This window comes from Struthio camelus, chromosome 15, assembly GCF_040807025.1.
Source record: "Struthio camelus isolate bStrCam1 chromosome 15, bStrCam1.hap1, whole genome shotgun sequence".
Taxonomy (NCBI): domain Eukaryota; kingdom Metazoa; phylum Chordata; class Aves; order Struthioniformes; family Struthionidae; genus Struthio; species Struthio camelus.
The window spans coordinates 165598-182940 of NC_090956.1; the positions used below are offsets into that span (position 1 = coordinate 165598).

Here is a 17343-nt window from a genome sequence, read left to right on the forward strand (position 1 = left end):
CCTCGTCTCTGGTACACATCAATTTAAACACAGAATTCTTCAAGTACAGCAGCTAATCGCAGCAACTCCCTAATCATGTGACTTAAGCCACAGAATGTTAAATACAGTGTCTTTGAAATCACGTTATTCCATGCCACTGCCTCCTGAATAATTTATATTTACCACAAAAATGGCACATAATTCAACAGATTTGTGGATAATGCCAAATTAAGGGGAGCAGCTGATACACTGGATGGTAGGACTGCCACTTAGAGGGATCTCAACAGGCTGGAAAAAAAGACTGATGGAAGTTCAACAAAGGCAAATACAAAATAATGTGTCTGGGGCAGAATAACCCCATACAACAATAAAGGCTGGGGTCCAACTGACCAGAAAGTAGCTTTGCAGGAAAAGGTCTTGGAATCCTGATGAGTTTGGCATGCTCTGTGGCAATAAAAGCTAACTGCATTTTGGTCTGCATTAGTAAGAGTGTATCCAGCAAGTTAAGGGAAGTGATTATGTCTCTCTGTTCAGCACTTGTGAGAACACAACAGGAGTATCATGTCCAGTTTTGGAGTCCCAAGTACAAGAAAGACACTGACAAGTTTGAGTGTATCCAGTGCATGGCCACTGGGATGGTTAGTGGGCTGGAGCATGTAACATATGAGAGATATGAGATAAGAGAGGTGGGTTTGTTCACTCTGAGGAACAGAAGACTAAGGGGAACTGTAATTACTGTCTTCAACTACTTGATGGTTATTTACAGAAATGGTGGAGCCATACTGCTCTTGGAGGTTCACAGCAAAAGGATGAGGGGCAAAGGACACAAGTTGCAGCACTGGACATTTTAATCAGATGTAATGAAAAAGTCTTCACAATTAAAGTGGTCAAACAAAACTTGACTGGGCAAGAGCCCGATTAGACTTTGAAGTTGGATTTAACTTAAAATCTCTTCCTGCTTTGAGAAGGAAGTGGGACAACAAGTCCCTAACAATCTAAATTTTTCTATGATTTAGTAATTTGGAAAACAAGTGAATGCTGATAAAGATTATATGCTTTTATGGATGAGATTAACAAACTAAAAAGCATGGGAGTTTGCTTCCTCCTCTTCCAGAGTAGTCAAAGAAATAAAAACATTGTGAATATTATGGCCTGGCTATTTGCTTACTTGCAGAAATAGAGTTTTTCATTTAAAAGACAATTTAAAAAATCAGGCACAGCCATTAAAAAGGAAGCTCAAATTTGTTAGCAATTTTAAAACTTTGTTCATCTAGCCTAATATAAGAAAACATGGTACAGCTATGGAAAGAAAAATATTTTGACTGTTCTCCTTTGAGATGCGTCCTCTACATCTGTTCTCAGTATATCTGCATGCAGCACTACAGGCTGAACAATTTTTCTCCTATCCCATTAGCTGCAGTGGCATATACAAGCTCCTCCCTTTCACATTCCACACACAAGACTATAAAAGGGGCATCTCCATCTTTCACCTTCTCAGTTCTTCTCGCTCCCAGAAACTCCTAGGAAATATAAGGAATTATGGAAGAAAGAAACAGGAAGCTGGATTGCAAATATATGTCAATACAAGGCTACCTAAAGAAGAACAGTAACACGTAAATAACTTTTCTTGGCTTTTGAATGTCTTTCTAAATGCACATTCACACTTGGGTGACTGCAACCAGTACAACATCACCAAGTCATACCTAATAAAGAAGCAGGGGTAGCAGGCAAGGTGAAGAAGGTATAGAGACTGAAGTAGCGATTTTCCAAAGCTTCACGTCCAGAACCTTCTGCAACAATGTAATGCTTAGCAAAAGAGTGAATGCAGCTCCAGCCTGGGTTCAGGTGTTAAAGACCCCATTGCTCTATGCAGTTAGCTCAGACTGCCTCAGCCCTGAGCTAAGCACTATGGAACACGGCCTTCAGGCTGTGCAGGACGCTGCACCCATGGCTCCTCAGTGACCAGCCCTGGGTTCTGATCCCTCCATGGTGCTGATGCTCGTTAATGCAAGGCTACATAACTAATATGCATTTCAGACTACAAAGAATTCTTACATATTGATGTGCACGTTTCATTCTGGAGAACCACCATAAGCCCTAGGATTTCAAGCTGTCTCAGTATCCTTCTCTCCCCTTCTCTCCGGCTACGTTTCATCAAGTGAAGAAAGAACCATCTATTGCTATATTCCTGGGCTGAGGGGATAACTGGTAGAACACTTTAATTAGAATACTTGTCACATTTATTTATCAACAGAAAGAGTCCAAACCTCCTGGGAAACAGTATCTTTGAGTTTCGTCACATGAAGAGAGGGCAAACATATATTTTAAAGTCATATCTTTATGCACCAAAAGTTCAGCTTTGCACGCTGTGTCACGCGATTGCTTATTGCCATATGACTTAGCACTGTGAGGTAGATTCTTACAGAAGCGTTGGGCTGATGCAGTAGTTTTGCCAGCAACACCAAGGAATGAGTATAGTGAAAGATTACACTCTGCTTGATGCATCTCCAGCAAAGCATCTATGCTTTTCAGATGCTGAGGACAAATGGTACATGGACTATCCAAACCATGGACTATAAGCTCTATCCCAGATACAAGACATGTAATAGATTCTGAGTAATTTTCACTGTATTTGACACCCTGTCAGGACACCTCTTTCTAAGATCATCATCTGGCTATGGATAAACCATAATTTCCATTTTTTTAGAATAAAAATGTGTGTATCTCTCTATAAATGCTGTTGAGAATAGGAACTCTCCAACCAAATGTCATGTATAGGAATTTACAGAGTGAGAATGTACTTATTTATAAATACTCGAACAGTAGCTAATTATCTCCCTTACCCACTGATATAATAAACAGAACAGGATGAACTGACATGATTGCCTACTGCTAACTAGATTCAGTGACCTTGGAAGTTCTTCCCTCTGCTACTAAGACCTTGGCTAGAAAATCAGTATCTAATTATTACTGAAATATTTATCTCTCTTTACATTTTTCACATAAAAAGCCTTGCTGGCTAGAAGCAAGAGAACGACTCTGAGATAATGACAAATTTTGGAATTGAATGTTTCCCAGAGTCTGTCTTGTTGTATGCCCAGAATGTAAGGGTCGCTCCTCACTGTGTCCTTTCAGATCCAGTCCACGTGCTCTGCACAAAAGATTCTGTCTGGGAACAGACAAATACCCGGACTGGAGAACATGCAATCAGCCAAAGAAAAATCTCCCATTTTCATGTGAACTCAGTAAGATCTATAATTTCACCTGCTATGGTAATTAGAAAAAAAAAAGTCACATTGCTTCTACTCCTGGGAGCACAGGGAATTGCATTACGAAAGTGTTACACCTTCTTAAAATCACTGTCCACTACCAATGCTAAAATCCCATTATAAATGGCCCATTCACTAATTCCTCTGCTCATGTTGTAGACCTCATGAAAAATCGTGAGGTTTTTTTTTTTTTTGGGGGGGGGGGGGGATTAAAATTCAGATATTGTCTTAAATTACATATAATAAAGAAAATATGTAAAATATTACTGTATTTATCAATAAGCATTTCTGAATCTACGATGAAATGAGAAAAACTTGAAAAATGCAACAAAATATGTACAATTAGAGATTAAATGTTCAGACTTACCTATAACTGATTCAACTGTATTACTGCCAGGATAGAATGGGAGAGCTTTTGCACTGATAGTAGAGAGAGTTGTAGGAGATGAACTATCTGATCCAACACTGGAGGCCAGACTGGAAGTTATACTTGAAGCAAGTGGGTTAACCACTGAGAAAACACTGAGATGGTTCTGTTCAAAACAAAAACATATATGTGTGTGTGTGTGTGTGTGTGTGTGTGTGTGTGTGTGTGTGTGTGTGTAAATAAAATATACATGCGCACGTGCGCGCGCACACACACACACACACGTATATATTTTTATATATATATATATACACACTTACATACAGATATGTACAAATGCACATGAAATAAAATGTATTTTTAAAAGATATTCTTTTAATTCAAAACAGAAAGAACTGGTAGGTATTTTGTGAAATGTGAAATCTGCACTCCAGAAGAACCTGCTGAATGATTAGATTAGGATAACTTTCCATCACATTTAGCAATACATGCATTTCTCTAATTTGGATGGACTTTGCTACCATAAGGGGGAATTCTGCTTTCAGAAAGAAAGGTATTTAAGTATTTGCAATGAAACTATACAGTATAATTAGGCAGCTGAAGTCTGACGACCTTTTTCAAAAGGAAAGCATCTCTTGAGGAGTTGTACCCTTTCACTATACATTTTTATGCAATTTATACTCTTTGTGTGATCCCCAAATTTTCATATTTAATCTAAAAGTAATTGGTGCCTAAATTGATATAAAGTCCAAATAGTCAAGAAATATGACTTCACTCCACGCATCCATTGCATTATATAATGACTGGTGCTTCTTCTTTCTAGCTGAATATTATTTTCATACTAATCAAAAATTTAAATTACAAAATGTAATAAATGCAAATAAAGTGTAATCATATAGCATTGGAAATTTGAAAATAACTTCACAAAGTCTACAGAGACTTTGTGCAGAATCCCCAGTAAATTTTTTTATTCTTTATTTATTCCCTCCAATCTTTTAGCTAATAAAAAGAACACTTAACTGAGACTGAATTAATCGAGACCGCATCTCATTGCCTTCTGTGTGATGAGCAGTGATTGTACAGCATCTTCTGATACACTCTCCTGATTTCTACCGATACCATAGAAAATTTCTATTTCAAAACTAGATACAGTGTGAGACTGAGGCTGATAATGACCATGATCACAAAATCACAGAATCGTTTAGGTTGGAAGGGACCTCTGGAGATCATCTAGTCCAACCTCCCTGCTCAAGCAGGGTCATCTAGAGCACATTGCACAGGATCGCGTCCAGGCGGGTTTTGAATATCTCCAGCGAAGGAGACTCCACTACCTCTCTGGGCAACCTGTTCCAATGCTCTGTCACCCGCACAGTGAAGAAGTTTTTCTCAGGTTTAGGTGGAACTTCCTGTGTTCCAGTTTCTGCCCACTGCCTCTTGTCCTGTTGCTGGGCACCACGGAGAAGAGACCGGCCTCATCCTCTTGACACTCCCCCTTCAGATACTTGTACACGTTGATCAGATCACCTCTCAGTCTTCTCTTCTCCAGGCTGAACAGGCCCAGCTCTCGCAGTCTTTCTTCACAGGAGAGATGCTCCAGTCCCCTCACCATCTTTGTAGCCCTCCGCTGGACTCTCTCCAGGAGTGCCATGTCTCTCTTGGACTGGGGAGCCCAGAATTGGACACAGTACTCCAGGGGAGGCCTCCCCAGGGCTGAGTAGAGGGGCAGGATCACCTCCCTTGACCTGCTGGCGACACTCTGCCTAACGCACCCCAGGAGACCATTGGCCCTCCTGGCCACAAGGGCACACACGCTTAACTTGTTGTCCACCAGCACTCCCAGGTAGGTCCTTCTCGGCAGAGCTACTTTCCAGCAGGTCAACCCCCAGCCTGTACTGCTGCATGGGATTATTTCTCCCGAGGTGCAGGACCTTGCACCTGGTGTGTCAGCCACTCCCCCCAGTTTAGTATCATCAGCAAACTTGCTGAGGGTGCACTCTGTCCCTTCCTTCAGGTCATTGAGGAATATATTGAACAAGACTGGACCCAGGACGGACCCCTGGGGGACACCACTAGCTACAGGCCTCCAACTAGACTCTGCGCCATTCACCACAAGCCTCTGAGCTCGGCCATCCAGCCAGTTCTCAAGCCACCTCACCGTCCACTCACCTAGCCCACACTTCCTGAGTTTACCTGGGAGGATGTGATGGGAGACAGTGTCCAAAGCCTTGCTGAAGTCCAGGTAGACAACATCCACTGCTCTCCCCTCATGATAATGAACAATTTTTCCTTTAACCACAGAAATAGCTTAAACACGTCTGTCTGTACAAAAAATTAGATCAGGTTGCACAAGAGTTTGTCTGGTCAAGTTCGGAATGTCGATGGTGATTCCACCACCTCTCTGAGCCTCTGTTCTGATGCCTGGCCACCCTCACTGCGAAACACGTGCACTGTATTTTACAGCATGACTTTGAAATAATGAATGAAGAGACGACAACCAAGGAACTCTGCAAGATTAGCATGTACAATTACAATCTTGTTATCTAGCTTGTATGCTCTAGTTTAAGGAGAATTAATCATCTGCATTTCAAAGGAGAGATCACTCTTTCAGCAACACCAAACAATTTCTCTCCACTGCCTCTCCTCTCCCGATAATCTACCTCTTGCTTTTCAGGATATGCCTGCAGGACACTATGTCATACTAACTGCTTTCACAAAATTTTCTGGGAGGAGTAGAGCAGATCTATTGCATATATAACATGCAACAGAACTGTGCTTTTGTTCTGTTTTTGCTGCAATTTTCCTTGAAGCACAACTTCTTTCCCTAGCCACAGTTAGGCCAAACCTCATTTTAACAGCTAAATTAACAGAAAAATAAAGATCTGAAATAAACTACTCAATCTCCCTCCCCTCTCCCCATCACATCCAGTGATGTACATGAAGATTTCAGACTCTCAGGAACCAATCTTAAAAAATAAAATCACAAAAACCAGGAATTTCATTAAGTCCTGATTCGATGGAGTCAGACTCTCCTCAGTGGCACCCAGTAACAGCATGAGAGGCAATGGGCACAAACTGAAATATGGAAAATTCCTCTTAAACATTAAGAAAAAACTTTTTTTACTGTAAAGGTGGTCAAACACTGGAACAAATTGCCCAGAGAGGATGTAGAGTTTCCATGCTTGAAGATACTCAAAACACTATGGGGCAAGGCCCTGAGCAACCTGCTCGAGCTGACCCTGCTCTAAGAAGGGGTTGGGGGAAGGACTACAGACCTCCAGAGGTCCCTTCCAAACTCAACTTTCTATGATTCTATGATATGTTTTTCCAAATTTTGTTCCATCATGTGCACTGAATTCACAATACTCATTCTCTAATATTTCAATACAATAAATGGACTGTTCCTGTGGCCTGGATATAATTTCTAAGGTGCAGATATAATAATATCCAGAATTTTAGGCAACCTTTTAGGTTCTAGGCATTGAATTTCTCAGTTAAGATAAAGTTGTTTCTTGTTATAAATTTTCTATGATTTTAACCACCTGATTTTAAGCATTTCTAATACTGTGGCCTCCGCCTCTAATTAGGCCATTCAGGGAGAAGCACAAAAACTCCCTTATCCTTTGCTCCTTTCCTTTTTCATAAATGTTTGAGCTGAAAAAAAAAGGTCATAACCCTGAACTGGAGGTACTTATCAGATCATAAAGAACATCAGTATAATAACATAGCAAAACGAAGTTAACGACAAGGCCTAGAATTCTTAGGGCATATTCCTGATCATGAGCCTTGCCATTGGAGAAACACGATATCAAAGTCAACAGGAATAAAAGAGGTGATACAGGCTTTTTGGACCCAAAATATGTTCTTTTGGCCTGCCCCATCTTAAACTGAGGCTTACTGATGACAGGGAAGTGAAGCAATTGTGAAACTGCCTGTTCTTCAAACATACACACAAACACAATAGGGTTCTTCAATTACTACTCTTTCTCCACAGCATAAACACGTATATCTGCTGGACTATTTAGCCTCTTTCTCCCTAACATAATTACAAGCAGCAATAGAGCTTCTTGTCCCACACTATTTTCACCGAGCTGCACTTAGGCAGCTTAAGGATTACTTTCCTTCTCTTTTGATAGACCAAGAATGACCCTATCTGTAACTTCCAAACTCCATTCTGGGGGGTATCTAAATAGAACAGAGAGATAAAATAAAAATAATCATTCCAGAAACCAGCCAGCAGAGAAAGGTTATTAAAAAAAAAAAGTCGATAGCTTTACAATTACTTAGCAGAACGTCGAACATTCTACACTAGTTCAATGGACATTAAATAATATTTTTTAAAAGGAGAGAATTAAAAGAACTTGGTAAACATTTTTAGGATCACAGGATAACAGGAAAATTCAGATTGGAAGCGAGGAGCACCTCAGGAGTCCATCTAGTCCAACCTCCTGCTCAGAGCTGGGTAAGCTATGAAGTCAGACCAGATTACTCAGGGCTTTATCCAGACTGGTCTTGAAAACCTCTAAGGATGGAGACTGCACAAACACATTGGGCAACCCACTGCTTGACTGTCCCCATGGTGACTGTCCCTCTTGTTTCAACTTATGCCTGCTTTCTCTTGTTCACCCACCATGCACCACTGTGAACAGGCTTGACATACTTGCTATGCTCCTGTTAATATAGCCTAGGATACTGTTTGGCCTTCTTTGCTGCCAGGGCACACTGTTGGCTCAGGTTCAGCTTGCTACCAAGCTATCTACCAAAACCCTCAGGTCCTTTTCTGTAGAGCTGCTCCCCAGTCAGTCAGTCCTCAGCTTGCATTGCTGCAAGGGATTCTTCCTTCCCAGATGCAGGACTTTGCACTTGTCCCTGTTGAATTTCACAAGCATCTTGTAGGCCCATTCCTTCAGCCTGCCTAGGTCACTCTGAATGGCAGCCCTGCCCTCAAATGTATTGGACTGGTCCCCCCCCCGAAATTGACTTCATTTGCAAACCCGATGCCCCTGCCAGGTCATTAAAAGAGACGTTAAACAGGCCTTGATTTTTCTGTTGCAAATGTTAACAACAGTAGAAACTCACATAAAAATTACTTTCCATAGGAAACCACCACGGACAAAATGACAGTCAGAGTTTCCATGGCTGCCACCCTCACTAATCTATAGATGTGTAGAAAAAAAATCTATATATACTTTTAAAGTGGATAGAGTGCTATCACTCTCCTATATGGAACTCATGGGCTCTGTTTCTAGCTATCTCTTGTTTTCCATTTTTATTTACTATACACTGCTCTTCCTACTTTTTAAATTTAAAATATTCCTCCACGTTAGATTCTATATTCCTGTATGGCTGCATGAATGTCCTCCTGGTAAAGCTTCTTTTCTCTTCTCATTTATTTTGACCATTGCCATTAACGAAGCATCAGGCTTTTTGTTCTAGCAGAGCAAAAGCTGGCAGAGTTTTAACCTCCTATGCATATACAGTGACCTCTAATCCCTGGGGGATTTAGCTTCATGGCAACTCAAAGCTATGCCCTCTTCCCTGTAGCTTTATTCCTTTTCCTAGTCTTGAACATCACATGCTGAAACAACTACATTGTCATCTTCCTTCTGACATTCCTTAAATTGTATTAATCTATCTCTAAATCTAGTTAATCCAAAATTTCACTGTGAAAACTGTCATGAAGTTGCTACAATCAACAGCATCATCAAATTACCTCATATTCTCGTCCCTGTCCACTCCCTGTAGTGCACCTTTACTGTATATTTTCCTTAGACTAATCATGTTGTAAAGTGTTACACAACTTTGATGTTGCATTAGGAAATTACCAAAAGGGCAAAATATTTACAATGTTTAGCTTTTGGTAATACCTGCTTTTTGTCTTGTTCATTTATTTTCTGCTGACTCTCAGCGGGGAAGCTTCGTTGCTTTGCCTGAAATGAGAAAAAATATCTGTAATATATGAACTGAATGAATGGTTACTATAAAACATATAATTGGTTAGTGCAGGGTCAGCGGCCTCACTGTACTGAAGTCAGCCTCTTTAGGGCATCATTTATCTCACTGCAATCATATACAGAGATTTAAATTTTAATGATCATTGGGTAAATCTACATGGAAAAGGAGAGGCAGTTGTGATTACTCCACTTACATGCACAAGCACTGAGACATATCCTTTGTAATAGTACATTACACACTGATCAAAACTGCAAAACAGATCTTCACCAATAGATCTACATCATTTCTGAATTACTGCTTCCTCACGTCCAGCAAGCAGCCCTTTGATACTGTAATTGCCCTGCTCCTATGACATTCGATCACTGACCAGTTGATCCCTATGCCGGGAGACAGGAAAATCCTACCTGTCTAACCTATAGCATGGCCAAACATCTACATGCGAGAAAGCAATCCTGCCTGGAGAATTTTACTCTAGTGTAATGATCTTGCCATCGCCTACAAGTCACCATTTACAAAAAACTCTCTCTTTCCTTTCCTCCTTCTTCTGTCTGTCACTTCTGCACTTCTCTGTGCATCTCAGGTTACAGAAATCAGTTCTGATAAATCACAGTTTAGCAAGAAGACTGACTATCTTGACTGCAGCTTATTTAAATGTGTGATCAGAGCTCTTTTTTTTAAGCAGCTCCTTTTTGACAATTGAGAAGTGTAATCAGTTTGCAAAGTGGGTTGATAAGTACTTGAAGGGAGTTCAGTATCAATAAACCATAGATAGATAGCAAGGTAAACTTAACATTTCCTTTATAATAATAGAGCAAGACAAATTCCACTTTAATAGGTAAACACTGGGTTTTCTGCTTTTCTCTCACAGACCAGCTGAACTGTGAAATGAACCCTGAAAAATACCAGTCTTCCCCTCTCCCAACTATCTCTAGCACTGCCTATTCTCTCCACCTCCACAGACTAAAGGGATTATAAGTTCTCACCAACTTCAGTTTCAACCTCTCCCCTACCGTTTCTAATGTGCTCTCCCTCTCTCCCTTTCCCCCCACCCTATCTCCCCATTTTTTCTCCCTCTCTCTCCCTCCCTTTCTTTCTCTAGGTAGGGGAAGAAACAGACTGAAATTAAAAAGAGACTGGAACCGGCAAATGGTATCATCACCCAGAAATGAATGAATGCATCTTTTACCTGTCAACTTTCAACGAAAGTTAAAACTGAATCCTACCAAGTCTAGTTATTATTTTTTCCATTGTTATCTTGCTCTATTCTTGACAACATGGGCTCAAAAAGACAATCAGAATGTTTCTGCAAGGTTACAATTGACTGCATGTCAGCTGAGCCTCAATGACTGTTTGCAGGGGTGCTCGTAGCCCGAGACAACTGTAAAATAATTTGAAACAGTTTAACTCACTACAGAAGAGGGTTCCAAACTCTGTGTTTTAGACAATCAAAAATCAGTGCAGATACATGAGGCAGAGAACATTTTCTGCAGAATCTAATTTATCTTAATATTGTATTTGTATTTCTAGTACCTATTTTATCATTTACATACCTGATCTCCTCGTTCAAAGCCCGGTGCTTTTGGATAGCTAGACGTTGGTGAAGAAACACCTGATGTACTAGACTCAGAACACAAAACACCATTTGCTATTGACCTCTGTCTACAAAGGGGTCCAAGGGGTGATAAAGAACTACTGCTACCAGAACTTGATGTTACAGTTGGACTTGAAGAACACGAAATCTGTAGAAGATAGAAAACAGTGTCTAATATATTCTACTTCATAATATTTTTATGTTTATAGTTACATTTCCCTTTTGGAACATTAGTTGAAATTATCAATTACTTTCAGTCTTATCATATGCTGATAAAACACCAGTTTTTGTTTAACTACGTATTTTTGGGTACTAATTTTGCAAAGTAGCTGATGAAAAAAGCAGACTGGAACTATTGTAATTCCACAGACTTCAAAAAGAGGTACACATCAGAATAGTCTTGTTTGGTCACTACACACAAAATGACACACTGGCAGAGATTACTGTGCTTCATGAATATTCATTTACGATAAAGGAATATTTGCTTTCTGACAACCCTGATTTCTATTCATTCATATATTTCTCAATCTATAGCTTTATGTAAGTCATCCTTTTAAAGATCTCATCCAGAACAAGCTAAAAAGGTTAACAAGACAAGTAAAAGCTTGGCAAAAAGCATCTCAAATTGCTCAGCGCAAATCATTTTGAGATTCTTAAACACAGACATTTATTAATTAATAAATTAATATTTTAGTATTTTAAAACACTACTCGCTTTATAAATTGTTGTCCTCATGTACGTTTTCCAGAAAGTTCTACACTTCTGAAATAAAAGGCTTAAGCTGAAGCTTACAATCTGTCAGCAGGCCTGGACAATTTGTGGCTAAAGCACAGTTTTGATTAACCTGAAATTGTTTATGAACCAAAGTACCAGCTTCCTATAATAATATACCCTAGCAGAACTGTGGGTATTACTTGCTTCTACTTTTTTTTTTTTTTTTTTTTAAATAAACTGTTTTGATTTCTTAAGCTAGATTTATAACTAGATTCATAAAGGCAGTATGAAAATAGTTGTATCCTACATTTATGCCTAAAAGCCTAGCGGTGAGGACACTCAAGTGATGAGACACACATTTCAATCCTTTCTCTGCTTGATTCAGAACAAGTTCTGAATGTGAATCTTTCAGCCCTCAGGAAACTGGACTAGTGAATTCACTATTCAATAGCAGAGTAAAACTAAAGTAAAACTCTGTCAAGTTTGTTCCAGTTTGTATAAACATAAAATAATCACTGAATCAGACCAACTGAACAAGACAAGTGATACAGCTTACTGCTGAACTCTCAACTAATGGTTAACTCTAACATTTAATTTTACTTTATGCTCCAAAGAACGTTAAAGTATTTTAAACAAATCAGGATTTTATCAAGAGATACCTCTTTCCCCAGAATAACATTATCTCATGGTGTCCCTCCTGAGCAGCAGGAACTTAATTTGAATTCCTATACATCTGGTAGAGGACAGACATGAGCCTATATGAGGTCCTAACCTTGGACAGAACCCTCCCCCTGCAACAAAGCTAAAACCTCCACCTCAATTACTACCTGTGCATCCACTCACACCTACCCCTACAGAAAATCTCCTGTCAAGAACTTTGTCTTTGTGGAGTTCTGTAATTAAAATCTTTTTGAGATCAAACATAGTTTCTCTACAGAACAGTCTAAAATGCACATACGCCCTAAAAGCTGATAGAAAAAGAGGAGATGCCACAGCAAAAATAATGAAATTGATTGACTATCAAGGTTTATTCAGACAAAACTACTGAAGTCGAAGAATTCATGTTTTGGCCACACACTAGTTACAGCATGCAACCTTTCTTCTTCTGTAGCCATTTACTTTAAATACTGTCATTATTAAGTTTGTACATTTTTCAGCTTTGAAATATTGAAATCTTATTTTAGGGAGAAATCTAAAAAAGGGGGAAACTTACAACAGGGAAAAAACATTGTTCTTAGGTTAAAAAAATTTTTTGTTGTCAATAAAAACATGGTAAGGTATTCAGTTCAATATCAAAAGGTTTTGAAAACTTATGTATAACAGTTACGTCTTGTAAGTACATGTGAAAATATACTTCTGGTAGCACAAGGCTGTTTAATATAGCAGAGAGATATATAAGTTAAAACAGCTAGACTGTGCAGGCAGACTAATGCCAGAGCTAAGGTACTCATTTAGGTAAGCTACTGACTCTAAGATGTTTGGAGTTTTCCATCATACTCTTAATAGGCACAGAATGTCTCTCAGATATATATAGATATATATATACACACACTCTATGTTCACTCCTTCAGTTGGGCAGGCAACATAGTTTATTTTACCAACACAGGAAGATTTGTATCATGGTTGCATGTGACTGGACCTAATGAGAATGTACAGCGCACTCAGTCTGTGTTTTCAGTGGCATAGGGGTAGGAGATCGTGAGGAAAGATGAATTTTCACTCAGAAGATACGTGTGTGGGAGATATGGCCTGAACAGATTACTCGCGCTGGAGGGCCACCTACATACAACAGAGCATAAGTGGGGAGCTATGTTCTTGTTCAGCCAAAAGTAATGGCTGAGGTACATCGCTACTGGTCAAGACCAGATGGTACCAGGTATGTAGATCATTTTCCTAAGGTGCCCCTCACATCATCCTTCTGGTTGCAGTAGCTACTAGTGGTGGCATAAACATACATATCCCTGTAAGCGCTAAGAGCTTACAATAATTTTGTTTTTCTGCTCTGAAAGGATCACTCTACTCCCAAAGCTGCAGTCAGCATAATTTGATTACAGTAATGCTTAGGGTTTTATTCTTATCCTCTGAAGAGTCCACAGGATGAAAGTAGACGGAGCTATCCTCTACTCTGCCTTTTGTATTTTTAGAAGAAAAGTTAGTTAATTTGTAATAAGTGGATTACATATTATCCACAAATGCTATATAACTCAACTTGCAAAGAAAACACAAAGCACTCATGCAAATAAAGCAGGAAAAGAATTCAACTTACACAATATCTATAGTAAGTTAAAATACGCAAGCAAGAAAAAAATCTGAATTTCAAACAGAAGCTGAATCTACACGGCAACTACATTAAAAAAAACACTTTTTTGGGTATAAAGTTATTATTTAGAATTATGGAATGTTCAAAGTTCTGCTCTCACAGAATCAATGCGCCATCCTCCTCATCTCATACAACATGCAAACCACGTATGAAGTTGTACTCCCAAATAAATAAATAAATAGATTAGAATAAGTAAATAAACAACCCTTTCACATAGGCTGTACTAGCAGCACTATTTACATTTCACAACATATAAAAGTTATAAGAAAAAAGTCACTAAATGTATAGCTCCATCTCTGCCTCAGCCCTTCCATGTAGTATTCTCAACACCTGACTCACTTGACTCATCTCGATTCACTTTACTTGTGACACACTAGTCATTTTTTCCCCACAGCAAACAGACATTTAACATCTAAAATATTTAACAATCTTTTTCATCTTCCTGTTTGCCTTTATACTGTACATTTATATCCTATAATAAGAACATAAGAAATTCCCTATTGGTCCATCCAGGGTAGTATACTGCTACTGATAGCGGCATGACAAGATGATTATTTAGGGAGAATACATAATCGTGGTCACTCTCCATGGTCATCAATCAAAATAATTCCTGAGGCAGAGAAAGCAAATGGAGGATTTTGGGAACCATCTCTTTTCTCTCTGTGAGAGACTCCTCCAGATCCCGTGAAGAGGCTCTGGCCCTAAATGTCAACACTGATTGGGGCCCTCTTCCTCTTTGTCCAGGCTTGTAAGAACCATCCCCTCTAGGACTCAAGGCTAGGTGGACTCCACAGAATCAGTATGATAGATTACACTGCCACTCGTCTGACCACAAATAATTTTTTCTCAACCATTCGTTCGTTCCTTATGGCTTGCTACAGGATACCCATTAGCTCCTGTATCTTTTATCTTTCTTGCTCTTTGCAATGAGCAAGATGCAAAGAACATTTGAGAAATGTCAAGATGTATACCACTAGAAGCAGCCATACAACTTAATGCTGCACTGGTGCCAAAACAGTAAGTGAACACGCGTTTTGTATCAGGACGGACTTGGTGGTCACCGCTAATATCAGGCCAAATCTCAGTACTAACGTAAAAACACGTGCAATAATAGTGTGAGAGAGAGAGAGTGCAAGAGGGAGGAAGGGAACCTACCAAGGTTTAATTCTTGTTCTTTGATGCTGTAGAATTTATACTTCGGTATCAGTGCTGGCATGAATGGCAATGTCCTCATCAGCACTACTGATGCTAGGAAATTGTCAATTACTAGTCTTGATTTTTATTTTTTAGGCTTTTTCCTCTTTATTAAGACAGAAGCACAAACAACAGAAAGCTGGAATTAATATAGTTGCCTCAACTCTGGAAGAAGCCTTTGACAAGATCTTTGTAAACTTCTCTACAAATGTAACTTCAGGTTTGTGGCACTGGATTTTCTGAGTGTGGAATAACAAGGCCCAACAGATTAAGTACTTTTCAGGGATGTGTTCCCCCTAAAGACAGAGGTCTGCTGTGCTACCTAACCAAAGACATAAGCTTACCATGGGAAGGACACAGTTCAAACCCTAAGAATTTAGAGTTGAATTAAATATGGGTACTGAATTAAATATGGGTACTTACTGACATTCCTTACTTTACAGAGGCTCAGCTGCTAGATTGGGTATTGAAATAGGCAACTTTTTTAAACATCCAGGGAAAACTTCAACAATAGAAAGACAATGAAGAAATGGTAACATACTCTTACTCAGTTTAAAGCTCAACTAAACATTGCAGTTGGGTACACTTCAGATTATCTCTTTCACAGCATTTCAAAAGAACTTCATCTTAGTGTCTTTGCTCAAGGTGACAGGAGGTTGCCTGAACATTTCTGACCCACCACTACTCAAGAGATGCCAAGCTTGCCCTAACGAGGGTCACATACTCCTAATGTCATAATCACACAGGCCTTGGCCTCTTAAGATTCTTACAAAGAACCATTAAATTATTTGTCAATATTCTTCACTGCCACTAAATTGCTTAGAAAACAAGCATACAAAACAAGTGATACATTCTGCCCCTTCATTCCTGCCTACTCTAGGCCTTTGTTTATAGCTGAACTTCTACAAAAAGACCCCGAAGAAACAGAACTACAATACGAGTTATACTTCCTATGAAAATGGCTGCTTTGTGAGTTTCTTGATTTGTGTTATATTCTATGGCTTTAAAAAATGTTCTTCTACATCATCTACGTTTGCGGGGGGAAGATGACAGGAAGAGGAAGTATATAAGTATTTTTAATTAAGCTATAAAAACTTCTTTTGAATTCATATAATTTATTTTCTCTCCTACACCTCTCACTGGCTGGGAACACTCCAGCGTTAAAGGAAACATGAATCATCACATTGTTCTGATTTGGATTATGTGCACATGTAATCAAATTCAATTACATTATCACAGCCTAATGAACTGTAACCTACCAACTGAGTGCGGTAACTGATCGTGTGCACCTGCTCACGCCATCTTAGCTGTGAAGTAAAATGAACTACTTTGGGCTTAATGAAGGCAGCAGAATGTTAACACTTCACAGTCAGGATGGGCCAAGAAGGCACAGTCTTTATCACCACTGAGCTGGCAGGCACTGACTTGTTAACTATGGGAACTCAAACGTGTGATCAGGCACTTACATATCCTTGATAAACTTGATAAAATGAAGATGGTACTGTTTATCCTATCTTCATCCACTGCAATCAGTATATATCACATGCAAATATTCATTCTTTTAAATACATCATGGACTCTAGGCATAATGATATCATGGTCAACATTTCTCTCCTTTTACTCTTCAAAAGGAAACTATGATTTATGGCCCTGAACCTAGAAGGGATAACATAAATATTTCATAATTTATAAATGCAATTGATCTTTGATGTATCTTGTTTCATCTCCAAAAGAAATAACAACTTCCTCTATTAATTTTGCAGCATCACAAACTTGCACAATATTTATAGACAAAATCATATCACACAGCCAGGCCTTTACTCTATATCATCACCTAACTTAGGTATACTGTAAAGTAGCCAGTAACAAAGAGCAGTAACGTGTGTAGAAGATCAGCAGTATAATCCTAAAGCTTGAGTTAAGTATGTTTTAAGGAGACCTTGTTAAATTCATGACA

General features: G+C 39.1%; 1 protein-coding gene across 14 annotated transcripts in view; it reads right to left on the reverse strand.

Annotated features, from left to right (window-relative positions):
• The window catches only part of UNKL (unk like zinc finger), a 63382-nt gene that overhangs the window by 18790 nt on the left and 27249 nt on the right, over nt 1-17343 (reverse strand). For all 14 annotated transcript variants that reach the window (XM_068908056.1, XM_068908058.1, XM_068908051.1 and 11 more), the window contains 3 exons: nt 11118-11306; nt 9480-9542; nt 3616-3781 (listed from right to left, as the gene is read on the reverse strand). In XM_068908056.1, coding sequence (XP_068764157.1) covers nt 3616-3781; nt 9480-9542; nt 11118-11306 — 418 coding nt within the window. The remainder of the gene's footprint in view (nt 1-3615; nt 3782-9479; nt 9543-11117; nt 11307-17343) is intronic.